The sequence below is a fragment of the Crocodylus porosus genome, unplaced genomic scaffold (assembly GCF_001723895.1).
Source record: "Crocodylus porosus isolate Cpor-Errol unplaced genomic scaffold, CroPor_comp1, whole genome shotgun sequence".
Taxonomy (NCBI): Eukaryota; Metazoa; Chordata; order Crocodylia; family Crocodylidae; genus Crocodylus; species Crocodylus porosus.
Genome location: NW_017728915.1, coordinates 19096936 through 19115472, shown reverse-complemented (window position 1 = coordinate 19115472; position 18537 = coordinate 19096936). Strand labels below are relative to the sequence as shown.

The following is an 18537-nucleotide window of genomic DNA, read 5'->3' as shown; positions in this document are numbered from 1 at the left end:
TATCCCTCAGCTTGGAGTGGGAAACCAAGACATTAGTATTTGCCGTCATAATATACCCTCAGGAGTCTCATGCAGAATGGATGCCTGTACATGAGGCGGGAGGCTGCTGTGATGCACTGTAGTTACAGCGCATTGAAGCAGGCTTGATTAGTTGAGTCTGCTGGAGCTTAGTAATTACTGCGGTCCAGCCAGCCTCTGTATCTCATGTACCAGCGTCCCCACTCTTCAAAATGGCAGCAGGGGCGCTTTAACTAAAGCTTGTTCAATGACCTTTAGATAAAGCACCGCCACTGCCATTTTGAAGCACAGGGACACTGATACATGAGACGCTCCAGGCGCTTTCATTAGAGTGGCTTCAAGAACCGCTCTAATTAAAGTGCCCCCACCCCCTCCCCCTGAACATGTATAAAAAAGCCCAAAGCCTTCAAAAAAAAAAAAAAAAAAAAAAAAAGTCAGTCCCATTCAACTGTTGATCTTAAACAGAAGTTAATGTCGTGTGAACCATATTTTTGGATCACTGCTAGTAGCTGGTAAGCTTGTAAAATAGAAAATAATTATGAAAACCTTTAATGCATCAATATTAGTAAAACCATTTCTAAGTAGGGCTCCAAGGCAGTTCTAGAACCTAAGCACTCTTGTGATGCATAACATGTGAAGAGGCCAGAAATCAAAATATTGTACAGAAAGGAAGGTGGGGAAAACCATAGGAAACAGAGTCCTTTCGTCTCAGCCTCCTCTGCAGCTCTGAGGATTCTGGATCCTCCACAGCAGCTTACGCAAGGTTGACAGACATGCTCTGAAACCTCTTCAGCCTATTAGCAGCAGCCACAACGTAGAAATGTTTCTGTAAGCAAAATAGAAAAAAAGCAAGGTATGAGCGTAACTGAGCTAATGGCAACTTTGAGGGTGAAACTGAACTCAGTTTTCCTAGCTTCCAGACAGACCTCTGTACCTAACATTTCTGTAAATACTAGAAAGATAAATTAAAAATGGGAAATGTAATTGTATCAACTAAGAGGCAGCAAAGTAGACCACTAGTTTATGAAAATCTCAGGATATATCCTCAGTGAAAACCGAGAGAGTGATAATCCGCAGTAAAACTCCCCTCTTGTACTGTTAGTGTTCAGCCGCCCTTGAAAAGTGAGTTAACTCAAAGTACACTCCCATTCTTATGCAGCGCCTATGAAAAGGGTTACCTTGACCATAACACTGACCTTCCTCCCTCACAGGGATATTAGGTAAATAAATCCCCTGAAAAAAAGTCATAATGAATCAAACAAAAAGGTCCCTCAGCACCCTATCTGGACAATAGCCACTCTGTTACCTACATACACATAGAGACACTAATTGCAGCAATTTGGACATTCAAGGTGTCAGCATGATCAAAGGAAAAGCAGCTGCTTGTAATTAGCATCGCTTTAAGGATGTTAGAAGATGACACTTGAATCATTGCCATTGGGAGTCATGAAATGCTTTGTACTAGAGACGCTTGTGGCTGCAGAACAGAGAGGTTATACTGTGAACAAAAGGCTGCTTGCATCTCAGTTAACAAATGTGTAACAATATACCTTGGGAGGATGATGCTTTTTATAAATGCAAGTGCAAAGGTCTCAACCCAAGGGACAATACATTTGAGAGTCTAAAAAAGCAAATAAGGTTTTGTCTTCAGGTCCCTATCATTAGCAAGATCTTGCTGTTCTCGGTAGCAAGTCAAAAATGGAATAGATCTCATTAGGTCTCCTTCAATTTCCCACAAATTAAAAATGCCATGATTGGTGTGTTAACCCTCTCTGAAGAGGTTTTTTTCATTCTAACATTTGCTATACAATGAAGACAGGATAATAGAACTGAATCAGCTCCAACCCTGGTTTTGCATAGGTGTCCAAAGTTTCTGAACCCTGGAATTCTACACCTATTTCTGGGACACCAATCAAAAATAAGAACAAAAAATTTGGACCAACATATCAAACATGAAAACTGTGGTTTAAAAGGGGAGTGAACAGTCCAATCTACAACTGCAAACAGAATTCCCAAGGTTGCATGTCCAAGAAAATCCCCATTTTTAAAAGAAAACAATCTGACAGTGAATAAAGAATAAGGCCCCACCTGCCCTGTGCAATCATATTTTTTTTGTGCAAGTGCAGTTACCAGGACCTGTCTCTTTACCTTCCATTTTCTCTGTGCCAGGTAACTCTGTAACAACAACTGGGACTTGAGGCGGAGCTTGGATTTCTTGGCTTTGCCAGGCAGGTCATTTAACCACTCATGTTTCAGACATTGTGTTGCACTGATCCTGCAGCTGTGGAAAACACAGATTGCAAATAGCCTCAATGTAAAACACACTGTTACCCCTGCTGTCCTTTGCACAGTGTTCCTTGGTCCAGTTGCAGCAGAAAGGCTCGGCAACTTTTCACTGACACCGATGTGACAAACACACACAAAAATACCATTCACCTTGGTGCAGAGGTCCTGCACAGACAGCAGCCCTGCAGTCCTACCCTCTACATGGTGCTCGGAGTCCTATGGGAGCCTTTTACACTGACATGAACCCTTCCCCTTTCCCCTTATTCCTGAGCACTGTTTAGGTTGGTTGCTATATTATTTGGAGCAGCTGCAGTTTCATCAGCATGTGTGCGATATTTGGAATAAGAATGGCAGGACACATGGAGTATGTGGGGGACTTTGCCAAGAGAATCAAAGAACACAGGGATACATAGAGATAGTAGCTAACACTGGTATCTAACCCATCTCCCTGGCAATACAAGATTGTTCCCTGCTGTATATTCAGACAGACACACAGATGCCTAGTCAATTAACAGGAAAGACAGCATCCATATGGAAACCTAGATCAAAGGTATGGGATAAGGATTCCTCCCTTAACCAGCTAGAAAGGTCCGATTCAATCACATTTTGTGTTGTTGGCTTCAGCAGATAAGGAGGACAATTTAAAGCAGGCATGTTAAACTCTCTTGGTTCCCCAGCCTGGAATCAGACCATGGGACCCCTCACAGCCCAAATCTGAACCCTCCTCTGACAGTGGGGCTAGCAGTAGCAGGGACCCACAGGGATGAATGCAGCTATCGCTCACTCCTTCAACAAGAATGTGTCCTCAGTGGGGTTTCAAACACTGGAAGTCAGAGACAGGCCTCACAACACTCACCCTGCCCCTGAATTCCTGGGCCTTGGAGTCCCATAGACTGAACGACATGGCTCTGTTGGTAAGATGTAGCTACCAAGCTACATCTTTGACACCCCTATTCTAGAAGATACTTGTAGTTTCTGTTTCAAATGTAAATAGCTGCACACCACTTGTGTTGGGGTTGACTGCTTTAGAGATCCAACAATCAGCAAGATGATTCTCACTTGCAATATAAAGAGCAATTTTATCAATTGCCTTGCAGGCATGCAGTAGGCCATTTCCATCAGGCTCTGTCACTTTATCCATCCCATTCATGAGTCATGGTTTTATAGGTCTCCAAGCCTTCATTCACCATTAGGACTGGATGCACTGAATCAAATTCTGTGCTGCAATATAATACATATACTTCCCTTTAGTTTCAGTGGAGGTTGAGAAAAATAATCCAAGCACAGAAAAAAGGTCCCAAATGCTTCTTCAAGTCCATCTAGGGCACTTCTCTGGAGAGTAATACAGTTTTTAGAACTGCATAACTCATACAACTTGATTCCTAATTTCTTAAAATACAAGAACATCTATTTTTCCAATTTTTGTGCATTGTAGAGAAGCCAAATTGACAGAAGAACTAGCTCTTGGTCATCTGAGAAAGGCTCCAATAAACACCAGTGATCACTACTACCCTCAATTCTACCCCTGTTACAACCAATGCAGTAGCTATGACAGGTTTTACCTAGAGCAAGATAAATTGTATTCTCCTTTCAGAAAAAGTCTGGGTCACCACTACATTGCCTGGTAGACATGAACATGGCAAAAGAAGTGTCACGTGACTAACTTCTGGCCATGATGGATACATTTAGCCAGGAAGAACCTATTATAATCGGTAAAGCTATTACAGCAAACTGAGGAGGTACCTCTTCTCCTTCACAAGGAGCTTGGAAATGAAGTCTTTTGCCTCTTCTGATACTTGTTCAAAAGCTTCTGCATCAAAATCCCAGCTGCAGTTCACTATGTAATTCATTGTCTCTGCATCAGTTTCTCCTAGGAATGGAGATAAGCCACTAAGTCTAAAAAAATAAAAACAGAGAGAGAGAAAAATGGGCAGGAAGTAAATGTGGAATGTGTATTTCTCCTTTGTGTCCTCACTATGCTTCTCTCCCTTGGAATTACATTAGCAGAAACACAGAAATGACTATTTCAGCTAGAAACTGTGCTGAGGAGCAGTGCAACACCTGCTGTGGTTGGTTCATGGCTCAGTTCCTAGTTGCTTGGACTAACAGGGCTGTGAACACACTGGAGCAATAAAGCTAAGTAATGCTTCTCATCGCTCTCCAGCAACCCACTCAGGCAACTCAGAGATCAAGATTAATGACCTTGCAAGAAACTGAATTCCTGGAGGATATAAGCAGATACTTAACTGCTTTGCCAACTAGTAATGCTAGTACCCAGGAAAGCTAGAACTAGGAAAGCTGGAATTCATCAACCCAAAACTATACATATGCTTGTGAGCTGCACTGTTTCAAGGTCTATGTCCAGACTGAGTTTGAATTCAAAGCAGTCCTGTCCAATACAAGATTTTCTTCAGTTTGTTTCTGAGCACAGATTATTCAATAGTTTATCACCAAATTCCATTTTTTTGACTTCCTCATAAACTTAAAATAAGTTACCCTGTCCATGGAAAACAGCTAAGGAAAAGAGAGTCATGTCAGTGCCTCTAGAGTTAGACAGCTTGTGTAGATGAGCAAAGTTTAAACCCATGGAAGAATTTTAACCCCAAGTGAATTTAAACAGGCTCATTGAGTAATTCCACTCAAGGCAGCAATAATTCTCCCCTCCCCACAAGCAGGTGCATGTTGGGTCCAAACAGCATTGATGGATCTGGCTCCCCAGGGTCCAGATTTAAAACAAATGATAAATCCCAGAGCTCAATAACTGATTGAAACCAAAGTTTGATTATGTTTGGTGCAACCAATCACTTTGTCTGAGTAAACCAAATCTGATCGGATTGGTTTTCATTGACTAAATAGGCAGGAAGGCGGCTAGAGAAAAGGGGATATTTAGAATGCAGATTCATTCTTTCAGGTTTTTAAAGCCCCATGGCAAGTGATAGTCCCTTGCACTGGCTTCCTCTCTTGTGTAATGAAGTGAGTATAGCATGGAAAATTCACTCCCTCAATAGGCTTGCATAGTCTGCTGAATTCCAGCATGGCAAATACCTTCCACGGGCCTTTCTTATACAACATATAATGGCATGACCATAACCCCAGAAGCTTACTCACAGTATGTATGTGATGATGCCTACACTCCACATGTCTGTTGGGAATGAAACAAAGTCATAGTTCACTACTTCAGGAGCCAAGAATTCTGGAGTGCCAAAATTGACTTTCAGCTTCTCACGGGGTTTGTACCTTCACAGACACAAAAAGGGACATCAGCACCAACAGCAGACTGTAATTACACTACACATTTCCAAAAAAAACTGTCTTCTTGCAGCAACACCACCACTAGATATATTCTAGACCCACAGCTTTAGTGATACAAATAACTTCTGAGCACAGAAAAAATGCCAAGATGGAGCCCTGAGGAAGGGTTGCTATCAGGGTTGCTGACCAATGATGTGGCAGGTTAATGTAGCAATTCAGTGGTACTCAACCTTTCGCTGGCACCAACTAGATGGATCAGACCCTGTGAGCCAGGATCAGACCCCACACCACCTCCCAAAGCCCTGCACTGCCTCCCTCAGCCCCACACCACCTCCCATAGCTCTGCACCACCTCATGGGGCCCTGAGCTGCAGGACTGGGGCCCACATTGCCCCCATCCAGCCCTGTGTGTTCAGATTGGACTACCTCTGCATGCATATGCAGAGTGCTATCTGGCCTTCTGGGCTCCCCACACGGCTGTAAGTTTGGCAGCAGGAGAGCAGCAACTGCTGCCATTGCTCCCCCCACCACCAAATGTTCAGTTCCATGAGGACTCCTGCTTCCAACTATGCTTTAACAAACCTATTTGTCCTGGCCACCCCTTTCCCTGAAACACTAATTTTGCTCAAGTGTATTTATTTTTATTTTCATAAAATACTTTTAAAGGCAAAAAGATCTTGAGCTGAAATACTGGGGTTTGCATAAGGAAAACCCCAGGAAGATTAGAAATGAATGTTCAGTGACTACACGAGCCAGAAAAGGTGTTGCTTCTTACTCTAGCAGGCAGGACTTGCCCAGACTCAGACCTCACACTACCCCTTGTTACTACCTATCACTCAAATCTCTCTCCTCTCACCTCTTTTACACAAGAGGAACAGACTTCACAGCTAGCTACATCTTTCCATTTTTACATTTTTATTCTTCTTTTGGTAGCTGAAACAGGTTAGAAACTACTTCAAAAAAGGAGCATGTTTTCAAACCAGTTAGGTCTTATGACCTTCATTCTACAATACTTAGGAGAAAAGACTTGGGACAGGCAAGCCACTAGGTTGCCTTCACCTATCCATATGCACATGGCACGTGTAAATGACCAATGTATTCATCTTGCATGTAGCACCTTCTATGATGTTCCCCAGCCTTCCAGTATTGAATTATGTGTTAAATCACAACAAAAAATGGGCATTAGTATATCTCTCACTTGATGGAGTTCAGTATGGAAAACGTTTTTTTAGGCTTTTCTGGTCTAAGCAGTGCCATTACAAAAGCGTTCCCTCTGTACATGCTCTAGTATTCTGTCCATTCTATCAGTGTAATGGAACAATTTTGTACTCTTATATATACTATACCTGGGGTTTTCAGTCTTTTTGAATACGTGTACCTCTGGCAGCCCCCTTTTTACTAAGTGTACCCCTGAGGGGGAAGGAGGGGAGCAGTCGGACATGGTGGGAGGGAGGGGGGGAGTGGTGAGCAGCCAGATGTGGAGCAGGGGTGTGGCAAGCGGCAAAGCGGCACCAGTGTAGCATCTGTGCGGATCTGCTCTCGCCCCACCCCGGCCCTGTTCCTGTGAGGCAGTGCTCCATCCCTGCCCAACCCCATGTACCCCCTGAGACCTTTCAAAGTACCCCCAGGGGTCACGTACCCCTGGTTGACAACCCCTGTACTATACCGTGATCCAGAGTAGCTATCCTGAGCTGGTGCTATTATAGTGGCTCACCACTAGGTGGTGGGGGAACAAGATTTTGCAAATGATTACCCAAAAATAAGCCACAGGACACCTATGCTGGTATGAATTACCCATCAGTGGAGGTTTACCCCAATTCCTTCAGGGATATTTCTATAATGGACTGGGTGGAATTACCCAGTGTAGCAGTTATTAATCATCTGCCTACTACTATCATTTACATCAGCGTACATGTGTGTCATTGTCTAGGCTCTAAACATTTATAGGAGGATAATGCCTGCCCTTTGTTCTCATTTAGCCAAATTGTACATATGAATCATTTTGCCTGTCTTTAAGTCAGTCCCATCTAGCCCCCTGTTTTTCCTGTTGTACCACACTGTCTCCATCAATTAGGCAATATCTTTTTGGTAATGTAGCATCTAGAAGTAAAAGCATTATTCCTGGTGCAGTCACCTCAGTGCCTTAGAAAGGTTATTATTACCCCCTGCTCTGTGATGTGCTGCATTTACTTATACAGACCAAAACAAATACTGCCACATTTACAGCCATATTAAACTGCAGACTTGTGACTAATTCACTTTATATTCTCACCCCTTAGCCATAACCATAATGAGCAGGCTTTATGTAAGGTGGCAGGCAGAGCCTTTAAGGAAAAGCTGAGCCACACAATTCCTATTTCACAAAGACTCTTTGGAGTAAGTGCTTTTCACAGGGTATTATTTGAGTTAACTAAAATACTAATGTAATTTTGGGCCCCCAAGTGTCATTTGAAAGGATAACTTGATCGTTATTGCACAATGCTTCATATTCCTTCATGCCTGAAGGAGCATATTGCATCACTCAGTCACATTTCAAAATCATTTTAACATCACAGTGTACAACCAAATCTTGTAACAAAAAATAAATAGTCACTGGTTTTTGATTAGTTCATAACTGAACTGCCTTACCTCCTAGCTAAACCGAAGTCAATAATTTTAATCTGGTTTCCAGTGCGATTTACACATAATATGTTTTCAGGCTACAAACAGAGAACAGTATTATTTTAGTTAAATAAATGACAGTGGAATTATGAAACACATTATTACAATAAGAGTTGCCAGAAACATGACCTGAAGTGCAAAGATAAAGAACAAATTAAGGGGAAAGATTTTGAAAGCAATTCTATTCAGGTTCTTTGCCGATTCACAAGAACACATTTATCCATCACACAAGTCAATCTCACCCTCCAGCAGTTTAGAACCAAGGTGTAATTTGCTATTCATTGCCTAGGGCTCTCACCTATCCCTGCACGACAGGCAAAGTTTTGTTATATAGATATAAAGGGGCGTTTCATGAAAAAATAATCAAAGGCAAAATATGGCCTGAGGTTTAAGAAAATAACTGTGCAGAGACTCAGGATGTGGTCCCCCCTCAAGGAATATAATCACATCCCAAAAAAGCAAGACCATTTGACATCAGGAAATGAGAGTCTGTTCTAGCAGCTGATGGGTTTCTGCATTGGCAATCTCAAGTGTTTTGCAGAGTTCTTCTGGCCTTTTTGCATTACACTCTTTTTCATTTTGGAGCCAGCCTTTGACTGCACCAATTGTTTGAAATTCCTCTCTCAGGCGGTCAGAGATAAGACATCAGTACCAGGAAGATTACATATGAGTGGAGCTGCATGTCCTCTTCACACAGATCCTGTGAGAAGGAGCTGCTGGAAATGTTAGAGTCTAGGATTATTGTTCTACATAGTACACTCACAGGGACAGCACAATAAAGAGATGACAGGCAGTTGTGGATGTTGTTAATGCTGACTGAGCCAATACTACTACCCCCACTCCAGCATAAACATCAGTGCAGAGCTGTGGTCCTCTCCCAGACGGGCTATGCCTATCTGGGGCACAGCGTTGCCTAGGCAGCCTGTGCAGAGAAAACTACTTTGCAGATCTACTTAGGAACTGGAGGGGGAACAGTATCACATTTCCAACAGCTCACATGTGTAAATGTCCTCTTCCATCACCGCAAAGGCATCTTTTATTTTTGATCAGGCAAATTTCGTGGAAAAAGAAGTGTAAAATATTCAGAGATTTTTTTCCAGAGGGACTTTACCACTCCCTCCACTATCACCATGGAAAGGGATGGTTGCCCTAAAGGAATTTGAATTCCTTCCTGCCGCCATGAACTACTATTCCCAGCTTTGGCACAGCTGAGGGATTATGTAATGCATTTGAAAGGATGCCCCTTTTAGAGAAGAACAAGACTGATCCCTTTGGAAAGGAATGGCTTAGTGGGCCAGGTGGCTGTGGTCATAACCCAAGGTGTAGTCAGAAAGCATGGGTGTAAGCCTGAAGGCCAAAAAGAAACCTGCAAAGCTGTTGCTTTCTTTGTCAAGGCAGACACAAGAAAAAGTTTTAGTTTTGAAATAAAAGATTTTTTTCATGCAAACTCCACCTGCCACCCACCCACACAAAAAACCCTACCAGCTGTTGGAAGGATAGCCAGCATAATTTGCTTTGTGCTAAGCACCATACAAATATATAACGAAATGAATAAAATGAGAGCCTGTTTCAAAGATCTATTGACGAAACATCACTGGAACATATTAACATTTTACAATGCCTCAGGTTCAAGCAGGCAACCACAGACATGCACAAACATCTCAGGAAAAGGCAAGACAGATGGCAGGTCTTTTAACATAGAATTATAGAAAAAAATGGGATGAAGCTATGCAGGGCATACTGGTTCTGTCAGGTGGCAAGCCAAGAAAAAGAGCAATTAAGTTTCTAAGCTAAAACCTGCAAAAGCAGGTGAACCTGTTGCTTATTTCATTATATTGAAGATGAGCCATTAAATGGGCAATTAAAAAATGAATTCCCAATATCCTTTGCAGCAGCTGTATTAAGTCAGTCTATTTTGTTTAAAAATAAATTATAATGAGAAAAGGAAGAACCCTGTGCAGATATTTGCAGCTGTCATCCATGTGGACTCTACACAGCACAAACTGTAGGTCAGCAAAACCAGAACAAGTTAAAATCTGCAATTACTGACCTTTAGATCTAGATGGAGTATATACTGCTGGTGTAGGTAATGAACTCCTTCACATATCTGTTTGGTAAAGAGTATTGCATCCAACTCAGTCAGACTGTAGTTTTCATCTGTGATTCGGTCGAATAATTCACCTCCATCAAGACTAAAATGATGACAAAAAATGCAAAATCCATTCAAGTTCATTGTTGGTTTGATTAATTTTGAGGTCAAAACAATGTCCCTAATTCAGAAAGATACAACACACAATGCTGGGCACAACAGTAGTCCCACTTATTTCAGTGAGATTATTCATGTGCTTAAAATCAGGCATCAGTTCAAGTACCTTGCTGAACTGCAACCTTCCTGCTCATATTCAAAGAAAAATTAACAAGACTATAAACCTAGTACTGGCAACTTTCATCCACTTATGCATTACTTATTTTACTAGACTGGAGGAAAAGAAAAGATTATAACCTGTGCCAATTTTTATAAGATTATGTTACTGTATATATAATATTAAATGGAAATTAATTCAAGATGTGACTGGGATGAGTTCAGAAAGACAACAGAATGAAATAAATGGCAGATTTAAATCTCATTCTAAATGTCTTTCACATTTTTTATTTTCCTTTTCATCCATTAATGTGTGTAGTTGGGTGTATTCCCTTGTAATCCCTATTTAGAGCATTTAACCAATTGCTTCTGAAATGGCAATGCAATTCTTCTGCCACCACTTTTCCTTGAAGATCCCATTTTCTTTAAAACAAGAAACTGCTGACTTTATTTTCAGCCAGTCTATTTATTTATTTACTTATTTTATTTACTTGAAATGGGCTATAATTGCACCCATAAAAAGCACTGTCTTTAAAATAAAATCCAAATGTAGAGTCATCTTCAGCTATTATTCACAATACCGAGAGTGTGAAAATGTCATGAATTTACCCCAGATTACATTAACTGTCTAGCTCCAGTTTTTCTAGAGTACCTGTCACCAAAATCTCTCTTCGTCAGGGTTTGCATTGCATCCGAGCATGCAAAAATGCAGCTAGTTGAATTATCCAAAGTGCCTAGATTGCAGACAATAGACAAGACACCTAGGAAAATCCCAGGAGATGCCTATCTGTGCTTTTAAGCACTTACATATTTGCAAAAAAAGTCTTGCTGTTTCTCTCTTCCCTCCATGCTCAAACCCTTCTGTTTCCACTCTCTCTACTCATCCAGTTCTATTCTTCTATTTGAGCCTCCACAATTTCACTACTACTCTCTATTGTCTCATTTTCAAAGCTGCTGTAAACACACCTTTTCTCTTGTCTGGTTTCTGTTCCTTCTATCTCCACTATGACTTGTAATTTAACACCAGGAATCCTTATGGATCCCAGTAGATACTGTTGTGTGGTGTCTATGAGCCATACCCTCACTAATAAAAAAAAAAAAAGCATACTGAAGTCCTTTTTGTGACAGCCTATAAATCCTTCTATACTCTCTGGAATACAAAATGATATTCTTACCTTTTATGTTACAATCATATCATATAATCATTTTACCTTAAAGGGTTGGGTCCTAAAAATATACATTTTTCTTTAGAAAATGAAAGGAGCCCTTACTCGGGTCCAGAAACATTCATAATTTTTCCTATACCTTGATGCATTTTCCCATACCCACCAATGGCTTGAAAGCAATCACAAAGTTCTGCTGTTAGGTCCTAATATCATTTGAACTTACTATTCCACAATCAAGGTGAAGTTGTTCTTGGATTGAAAAGCATCATAAAGCTGAATCAGATTCACGTGGTTTAACTGGTTCATGATGTTAATTTCATTTTTCACCTCCTCCTGAAACATTATGCACAGGAAAACACCAAACAGTGAACCACAAGTAGCAAATACTCTCAGCTAAGAATGAATACTCTTGCACACATTCACATAAGAGCATTCATATAAAACAGCCATTCCCCAGACTCCTCAAGCAAACAAGAACCTGATCTCACACATGCTGATGAACACCAAATGTGAGATTACAAACATGAACAAACCATGTATATCGAATTTAAGTAAATATTTGCTAAGACTGGTTTTGCAGAATGCCATGCGGTACTACAAATTAAATAGACTCTAAAAAAGGATGTGCAGATTCTTGTAATAAGCGAAAAGTGCAGTGACTGCCCAGTTACACACACACACATCATTACCTTTTCCTTTTCTCCTTTCACTTTTATTATTTTGGCCGCTAGATTGAGACCAGTTGATATCTCTGTGCACTTGTGAACTTGACCAAAACGCCCTCTGTTGATGCAGAGCAAGACATGGGAAAATGGCTTAGTACAACTTGCTGTAGCAGCCTTTCAAACAACTATTCTTATCATTGATTAAAAATAGCATGGTACAAACTGAAAAGAATCAGGTGGTCAGTAGCACAAATCTCCTCTTTCTCTCAGCTTATGAAGGATTAGTTTTATCTTTCCAGCCAGTTGTTCAGTTCAATGGTTACATTAAAATTAGGCCCCCTTTGTATTACTACATTTCCCAATGACATGATGACCTGTTGATAGTCTTTTTTCATTCTGTAACTGTACACGCCGGCTGTCCTTCAGTGATACCTTAGTGATGAATATTAACAAGGATATTTCTGGTCTGATCTCATAACTTTTTAAATGACAAACACCAGTAACTCCAGGAAACACTATTCCATGTCTTGTACGATATAAATTCTTTCCTATATCATCCATACATTTTAAGACCTTGGAGGATGATTTTTAAGCTACATCACCATTATGTCTGCACACATTGGTCATGTTTGCATTTAGCTCAGCAGGGAAGTCACACGTGATAAGTAAGTGCAGCAGACTGCAAAGGCAGCCCTGCAGGTGCAGTCTTCGTGAGTGAGACCCAAATGAAAGGTAAAAACAATGGTAGCTTGAAGACTTAACCATTCATGCTCTTTATAATGTGGTTCAACGGTGTAAAATGACTCTGGAAACAGAAGAGCACTGCTTCACATTCTGCCATTCAATAACTTTCAAGTCAAATCTGACTGGTTTATTAGTAAATAGATACTTTCTCCCAACTCCCTGCTCTGCAGAATCTGACAGTCAGGACACCTCCCCCATCCCCCCTTTTCCCCTTATCAACAATAAAGCCTTTATAGACAGATCCTAGTTAATAAATCTGTTAATGGCTCACAAGCCACTATAGAATCCACCTCACACTCCCACAGTTTCCCAAATATGCAAATGTGGATAAGATGTAAGGGCTATGTGCTAATCAGGTCACAGCTTTATTTACTTAATTATGGTAAGAATACCTGGAATGGCATGAATCGGCATTCCTTCCTTCACTATATCCATCATGTGGAGGACTGCTGTTAGCTTCACTCTACTCTTTGCAGCTGGTCCTCAGCCTATGGATGGGAAGCTGCTGGTCTCTCCTTTTACAATTTGAGCGACTGACTGAGCACCAGCACCATCCCCCAGCTCTGCTAGGGGACGTCTGTCCCTAAATCCATTCTATCAAGGCGCAAAAAGGGACCAGCTTGGAGGAAAGGCTTTATTCTAATCTCCCCTGGTGCACAAAGGCCAGTGTCTTACATGACCCTTACCCACCCTACCAATGCCTTCCCCAGCTTGCTGGCAGCCTCTCTCTGCCAGTCATCTCTAGGTCTTTTCCCACCGTTCCACAGAAATAACTTGCCTTCCACTTTTGTAGTTGTGAAGTTGCATTCTGCAGAGTTGACAGGAGCAGGTTACTTCTGTTTCTGTGTTTCAGTTATCACAGAGGTGTTGCTAGCTAAACCCTTCACAGCCTACCACCAGGCCAGGCGGACAGACTTACCCGCCTAATACTTCATGCTGACACACCGAGTAACTTGCTGTCACCTCTGCTTGTTTGACATTCACTACGCGATGCTCAAAAGGTGCAGGAGGAGGAGGGCTGTCATCTAAATGGGAGAGAGTTCATTCATTCCTTTGCATTTCCACAAACAGCTGCACATTATCTTATAGTTTCCCAGGAACGTTTTCACTTCCCAGGATTCAGCTTTACCACAGCACCCAGGCACAGCAAAATACAAAGGAGGCCTGAGCCACTGTAGTCGTGGACATGTGCCTCTTTCACTTCACCCCAGAGCTCCCCCCTAGAGTTCTCCTGCCACCTTGAATATTGCCGTCCCTGAAAGTGCAACCCCCAAAAGCCATTATTACCTCTGAAAACTGTCTTGCTGCAACAATATTGAGAGTCTGTTTTCTAGGGAAAAGGACAGTTCTCCGCAACTTCATCTTTCTGTACAGCGGTGGGCAAATAGCATGCAAGTGCAATACTAGTGGGAAAGACAAACAGCTGAATAGTTTGGACCCAGCCAATTATGATGATCTTATAGCCACATTAAAAATAAAGTCAGGAAACTTTAACAAGCCTCTCAATAGTCAACCATTTTCTCTTTCTTAGGTCCCAGGTCATCCTGAAAGCACCTAGGTACATGCTATAACATTAAGCATAAAAAAATCCTCTGTCTCAAATAAAATAGGATTGTTCAAGTGCTTTACTGGCTCAGGAACTAGATTTAATTATAGTATTTTGCACTTCCTCTGTACCTTTTTTCCAAGGACCTCAATGTCCTGTCGGGGTAGAAAAGTATTACTATCCCTCCTTTGCTGACAAGAACTAAGGCAGAACCTTGGGAACAGGCTTCTCATTTCCTGGCTTCTACTCCCTCTTCACCCAATGTAATAAATTAACTAATTAAATTAATATAGTAAAAACCTCCTAATCGGGACAATCCCATCAGCTCAACAGCTTATTCATCCAGTAAGAGAAGCACCCACGTAAGAAAAAAAAAAGTGAAGTACTGTACTAAATACAAATACTGCAAAAACAATTACATTCACATATTTACCATACTCGATCTTCTTGAATATTCATTTGGCTAGGAAAAGGCCAGGCTTAATATTTCACACCTATCTGACAAACTACAATTTTAGTTCATTTGGCATCAGCAGGGTGCCTCTCCAGGGTTTTTGCTAATATAATGTTCTGATTAAGCAGTAAGTATTGCTGTTCCCCATCATCAAGCTAATTTCCTCCCTAGGGAGATGTCCCAATAAAGTAGTGGATCCAACTAAGTATGACTGAGTTAAAACAGACAGATCCTGAAGTTGTTCTAGGAGCAGAACTCCCAGTGACTCTCCAGTTCCTCATGCAAAGCCAGTGCCAGACTGGACACCCCAGAGCACTATCTATAATGCCGAACATGGTTAGTGTACAAATGCTACACTAAAATTCCACTTGCTCACAGACATTTACAACCCCCAGACACTACAGTGGGGCCCAAATTTTGATTTGCAGGTCTCTGTGTAAGTGCCTGGATACAGAAATGACAGAGGAACCAAAGTATCATCAGAAAGAGACTTACAGCTAACAATGCAACAAAGAACAAAATATGCAACCGTGCCTGTGCCCACTACACCGCGTACCTGTGGTTGCTGCCATTCATCTGCTGTCTTGCCCACTTCTTATCTTATATTATATAGACTTTTATTCATATGAATAAAGTAACTCTTTTCATCTACATACATTCAACCTAATTTCTTTTTTAAAAGGCCATTTTTCCAAAAATGACCATTAAGTAGAATCAGAAATTCAAAAAGACATTTATTCTTACTGTGCAGCCGACAGGAAAATTAAACAAAAAGCAAATCTCTTGAATGCAAATACAGTTGTCTGTGCAGCCAAATGTACCGTTGGGTGCTGAATACCTACTCTCAAACTGTAACACATCCAGTGAGCACAGTCTCAGATGTTATCATGCATAAAATGCTCAAGCAGCACAGAAATCTCAGTTCAAGAGTCTCCAAGTGTTGTTGTGAGCTACTTACCAATAATCACTTCATCCTGCTTGGCCAATGCTTTGCTGGTTTCTGTTGATTTAGTGTTTTCTGTTGCTTTTCCTGTACATTGATTTGCATCACTCTCACTTCCTCTTAAAGATGCATTTTCTAAATCGAATTCTGCCCTCTCAGGCTTAGCATCCTTCGTGGAGCCTTGTGTTGTTTCATTATGGCTTTTTAATGTGGCTCCAGGATCTTGCTTAGTATCCTTTGGAGTTGTGCTCTGAGAGGTTACAGACTTGCATTTCAACTCAGATTTTCCATCTGTCTTTTTATCTGCTGTAGGCTTGTTCAATAGCATCTGTGGCTTCCCTAACCGGAGAGCCTGTTCACTCTGTTTATTATCAGGCTTCACTCCTTTTACTTCCTGAACTGGGTCAGGTCTGGTGTTTTTAGGGCACTGTTTATGTTGAAACTTGTCTGACATAAGTGTAACTCTTTCCACTTCTGAGGATGAGGAAAGAGGTTTGACTTTGGGATTTCTATGTCTATGGTCTCCTTGGCTTCCATCCTTGGTTGTCACCATCTTTTGTTGGGCTTCAGTCATCTGAACATTGATGGAAACCCTACAGAGCAAACATTCTCCACTTTAGACAGACAAACAGCTTTCTTTACTAAGCTTAGCAGAAAATCCATATATATTACATTTTAAACCCCAATGTCTAGAACAATTTCTCTACTAAAAATATCAGATACTGAAACTACAAGTGATAATACGGAAAGCCAGCTCCTTCCATCCTGCCAAAGGAAATTTACAATACAGTGAAAACTCTCCGCCACCAAAAAAATAATAATACTTTTCTAATATGCTAGTTTTTGTATACATCTGCCCTCTGCTGGGCACAAAATATAACACATCTGTTCCAGTATTACCAATGTCTGTGTTAAGGGGTGCAACATAAATTATACTGAGGTCACTTGCAAGGCGCACACATACTTTTCAGGGGAAGCCACTAGTAGCGAGATTCACTCTGACAGGATGTAAGCAGTTAATTTGCAAGTGGAAAACCAGGCTGCGTATGCACGCAAATGTGCAGAATAAGGCATCATTGTAAAGTCAGAACATAGGACTCTCAGTTTTGCTTTGTAAAGTTTTTTCTTCAATAAGGTTGTTTAAATAAAGAATAAGATGGATCACGATGGTAGCCTGGAGTGGGGGGGGTAGGTACTTGTTGCCCAGTTGTGCACAGAGTTGGTAGATGGCATACAGCTGGTGTATAGTATAGTTGGTAACTACATACACAAGTGACCAGGTAGATGTCTATTTGCCTGGGCTTTGCATATACAGTTCCAAAAATCTAGTCCATCTGAAGCTAGCTGACAAGAGCCTTGCAAGTTGGGAATTGTGGATTGTTATTGTGCATTATTCCTATCACAGCCTGGAACCAAAAATATGAAGTTGTACAACTGAATTCTATAGGATCTTTCCTTTGGTTAAAGTTATTTTCTTTCAGGCAAGGATTTTTTAGGGTGATATCTTTTATTGGACCAACTATATGAGTGGGATAAAGTCAAATGAGCTTTCAAATACAAGGTGTTGTTCCTCAGGTAATTTCTTTAGCATTCTAGACTCACTGAGAAACTGTTTTGCATTAATCTGAAGTTGCTCAAAGATCATGGGGATTATAACAAACTTGCTATATTCCATATTTGTGTCACAGCTGGTTATACAACTATTAAACTCAGGGCCAAAACCTGCTGCTGTGACTTACATGAATACTGTACCTCATTTCTTTGGGACTTGCAGGCATTCATGTGGGTTACAAACTTGGGCTCAAGATGTTACATAATTTTTTTAAGAATGCATCTACCTAATTTCCCCAAATTACTGTAATTCTCAGTAGAACTCAGTTTAAAATATTGCTCCTCTTATAAAAGATGCTGAAAAGAAATTTTTCTACATTTTGCATAACAAATCCTGCATTGTTCACTCTTACTTCAGGCATCTCCGAGTTATTTACAGGATAATCCCTCTGTAAAGTATTAGGAATCTGAAGTTCAGTAGCAGTGAGCTATGAAAGCAGCTTGGAGCAAATACCTCTCTTACTAAACAAGCCTGAACTCGAGAAGGAACCTTGGGCATTTCTCCAAACAGCAGAACACTGTTCTTTTTACATTTCTGCATCGGTCTTTTGAGTTCATTGATAGCTGCTTCCCTCTAACAGAACAGAATCTGGCCTACTCATTCTGACCTCATGCTCTAAAAAAAAAAAAAAAAAAATTCTTAATGAGTGCCTTATTTATGGAGAAATTAATGCCCAAAGACAGGAAGATTTATCATCTTGTTAGAAATGGAATATTGTTAGAAATGGAGTATTGTTAGAAATGCACAGCTTGCATCTTGCACCTGATAAGAAAGAAACACTGCCAAGGACTTTTTTCCTTGCCCAGCCTTGCCACAGCTTTTCTTATAC

General features: G+C 40.9%; 1 protein-coding gene across 1 annotated transcript in view; it reads right to left on the bottom strand.

Annotated features, from left to right (window-relative positions):
• Window positions 1–444: 444 nt before the first annotated feature.
• MYLK3 (myosin light chain kinase 3) overlaps window positions 445–18537 on the bottom strand; it is a 25653-nt gene continuing 7560 nt past the window's right edge. Inside the window, 10 exon segments of the mRNA XM_019535789.1 lie at window positions 445–844; window positions 2167–2299; window positions 4048–4200; window positions 5413–5541; window positions 8184–8254; window positions 10267–10408; window positions 11968–12077; window positions 12434–12527; window positions 14073–14178; window positions 16112–16689. Of these exon segments, the coding sequence (XP_019391334.1) occupies window positions 773–844; window positions 2167–2299; window positions 4048–4200; window positions 5413–5541; window positions 8184–8254; window positions 10267–10408; window positions 11968–12077; window positions 12434–12527; window positions 14073–14178; window positions 16112–16689 (1588 nt within the window). The 3' untranslated portion in view covers window positions 445–772.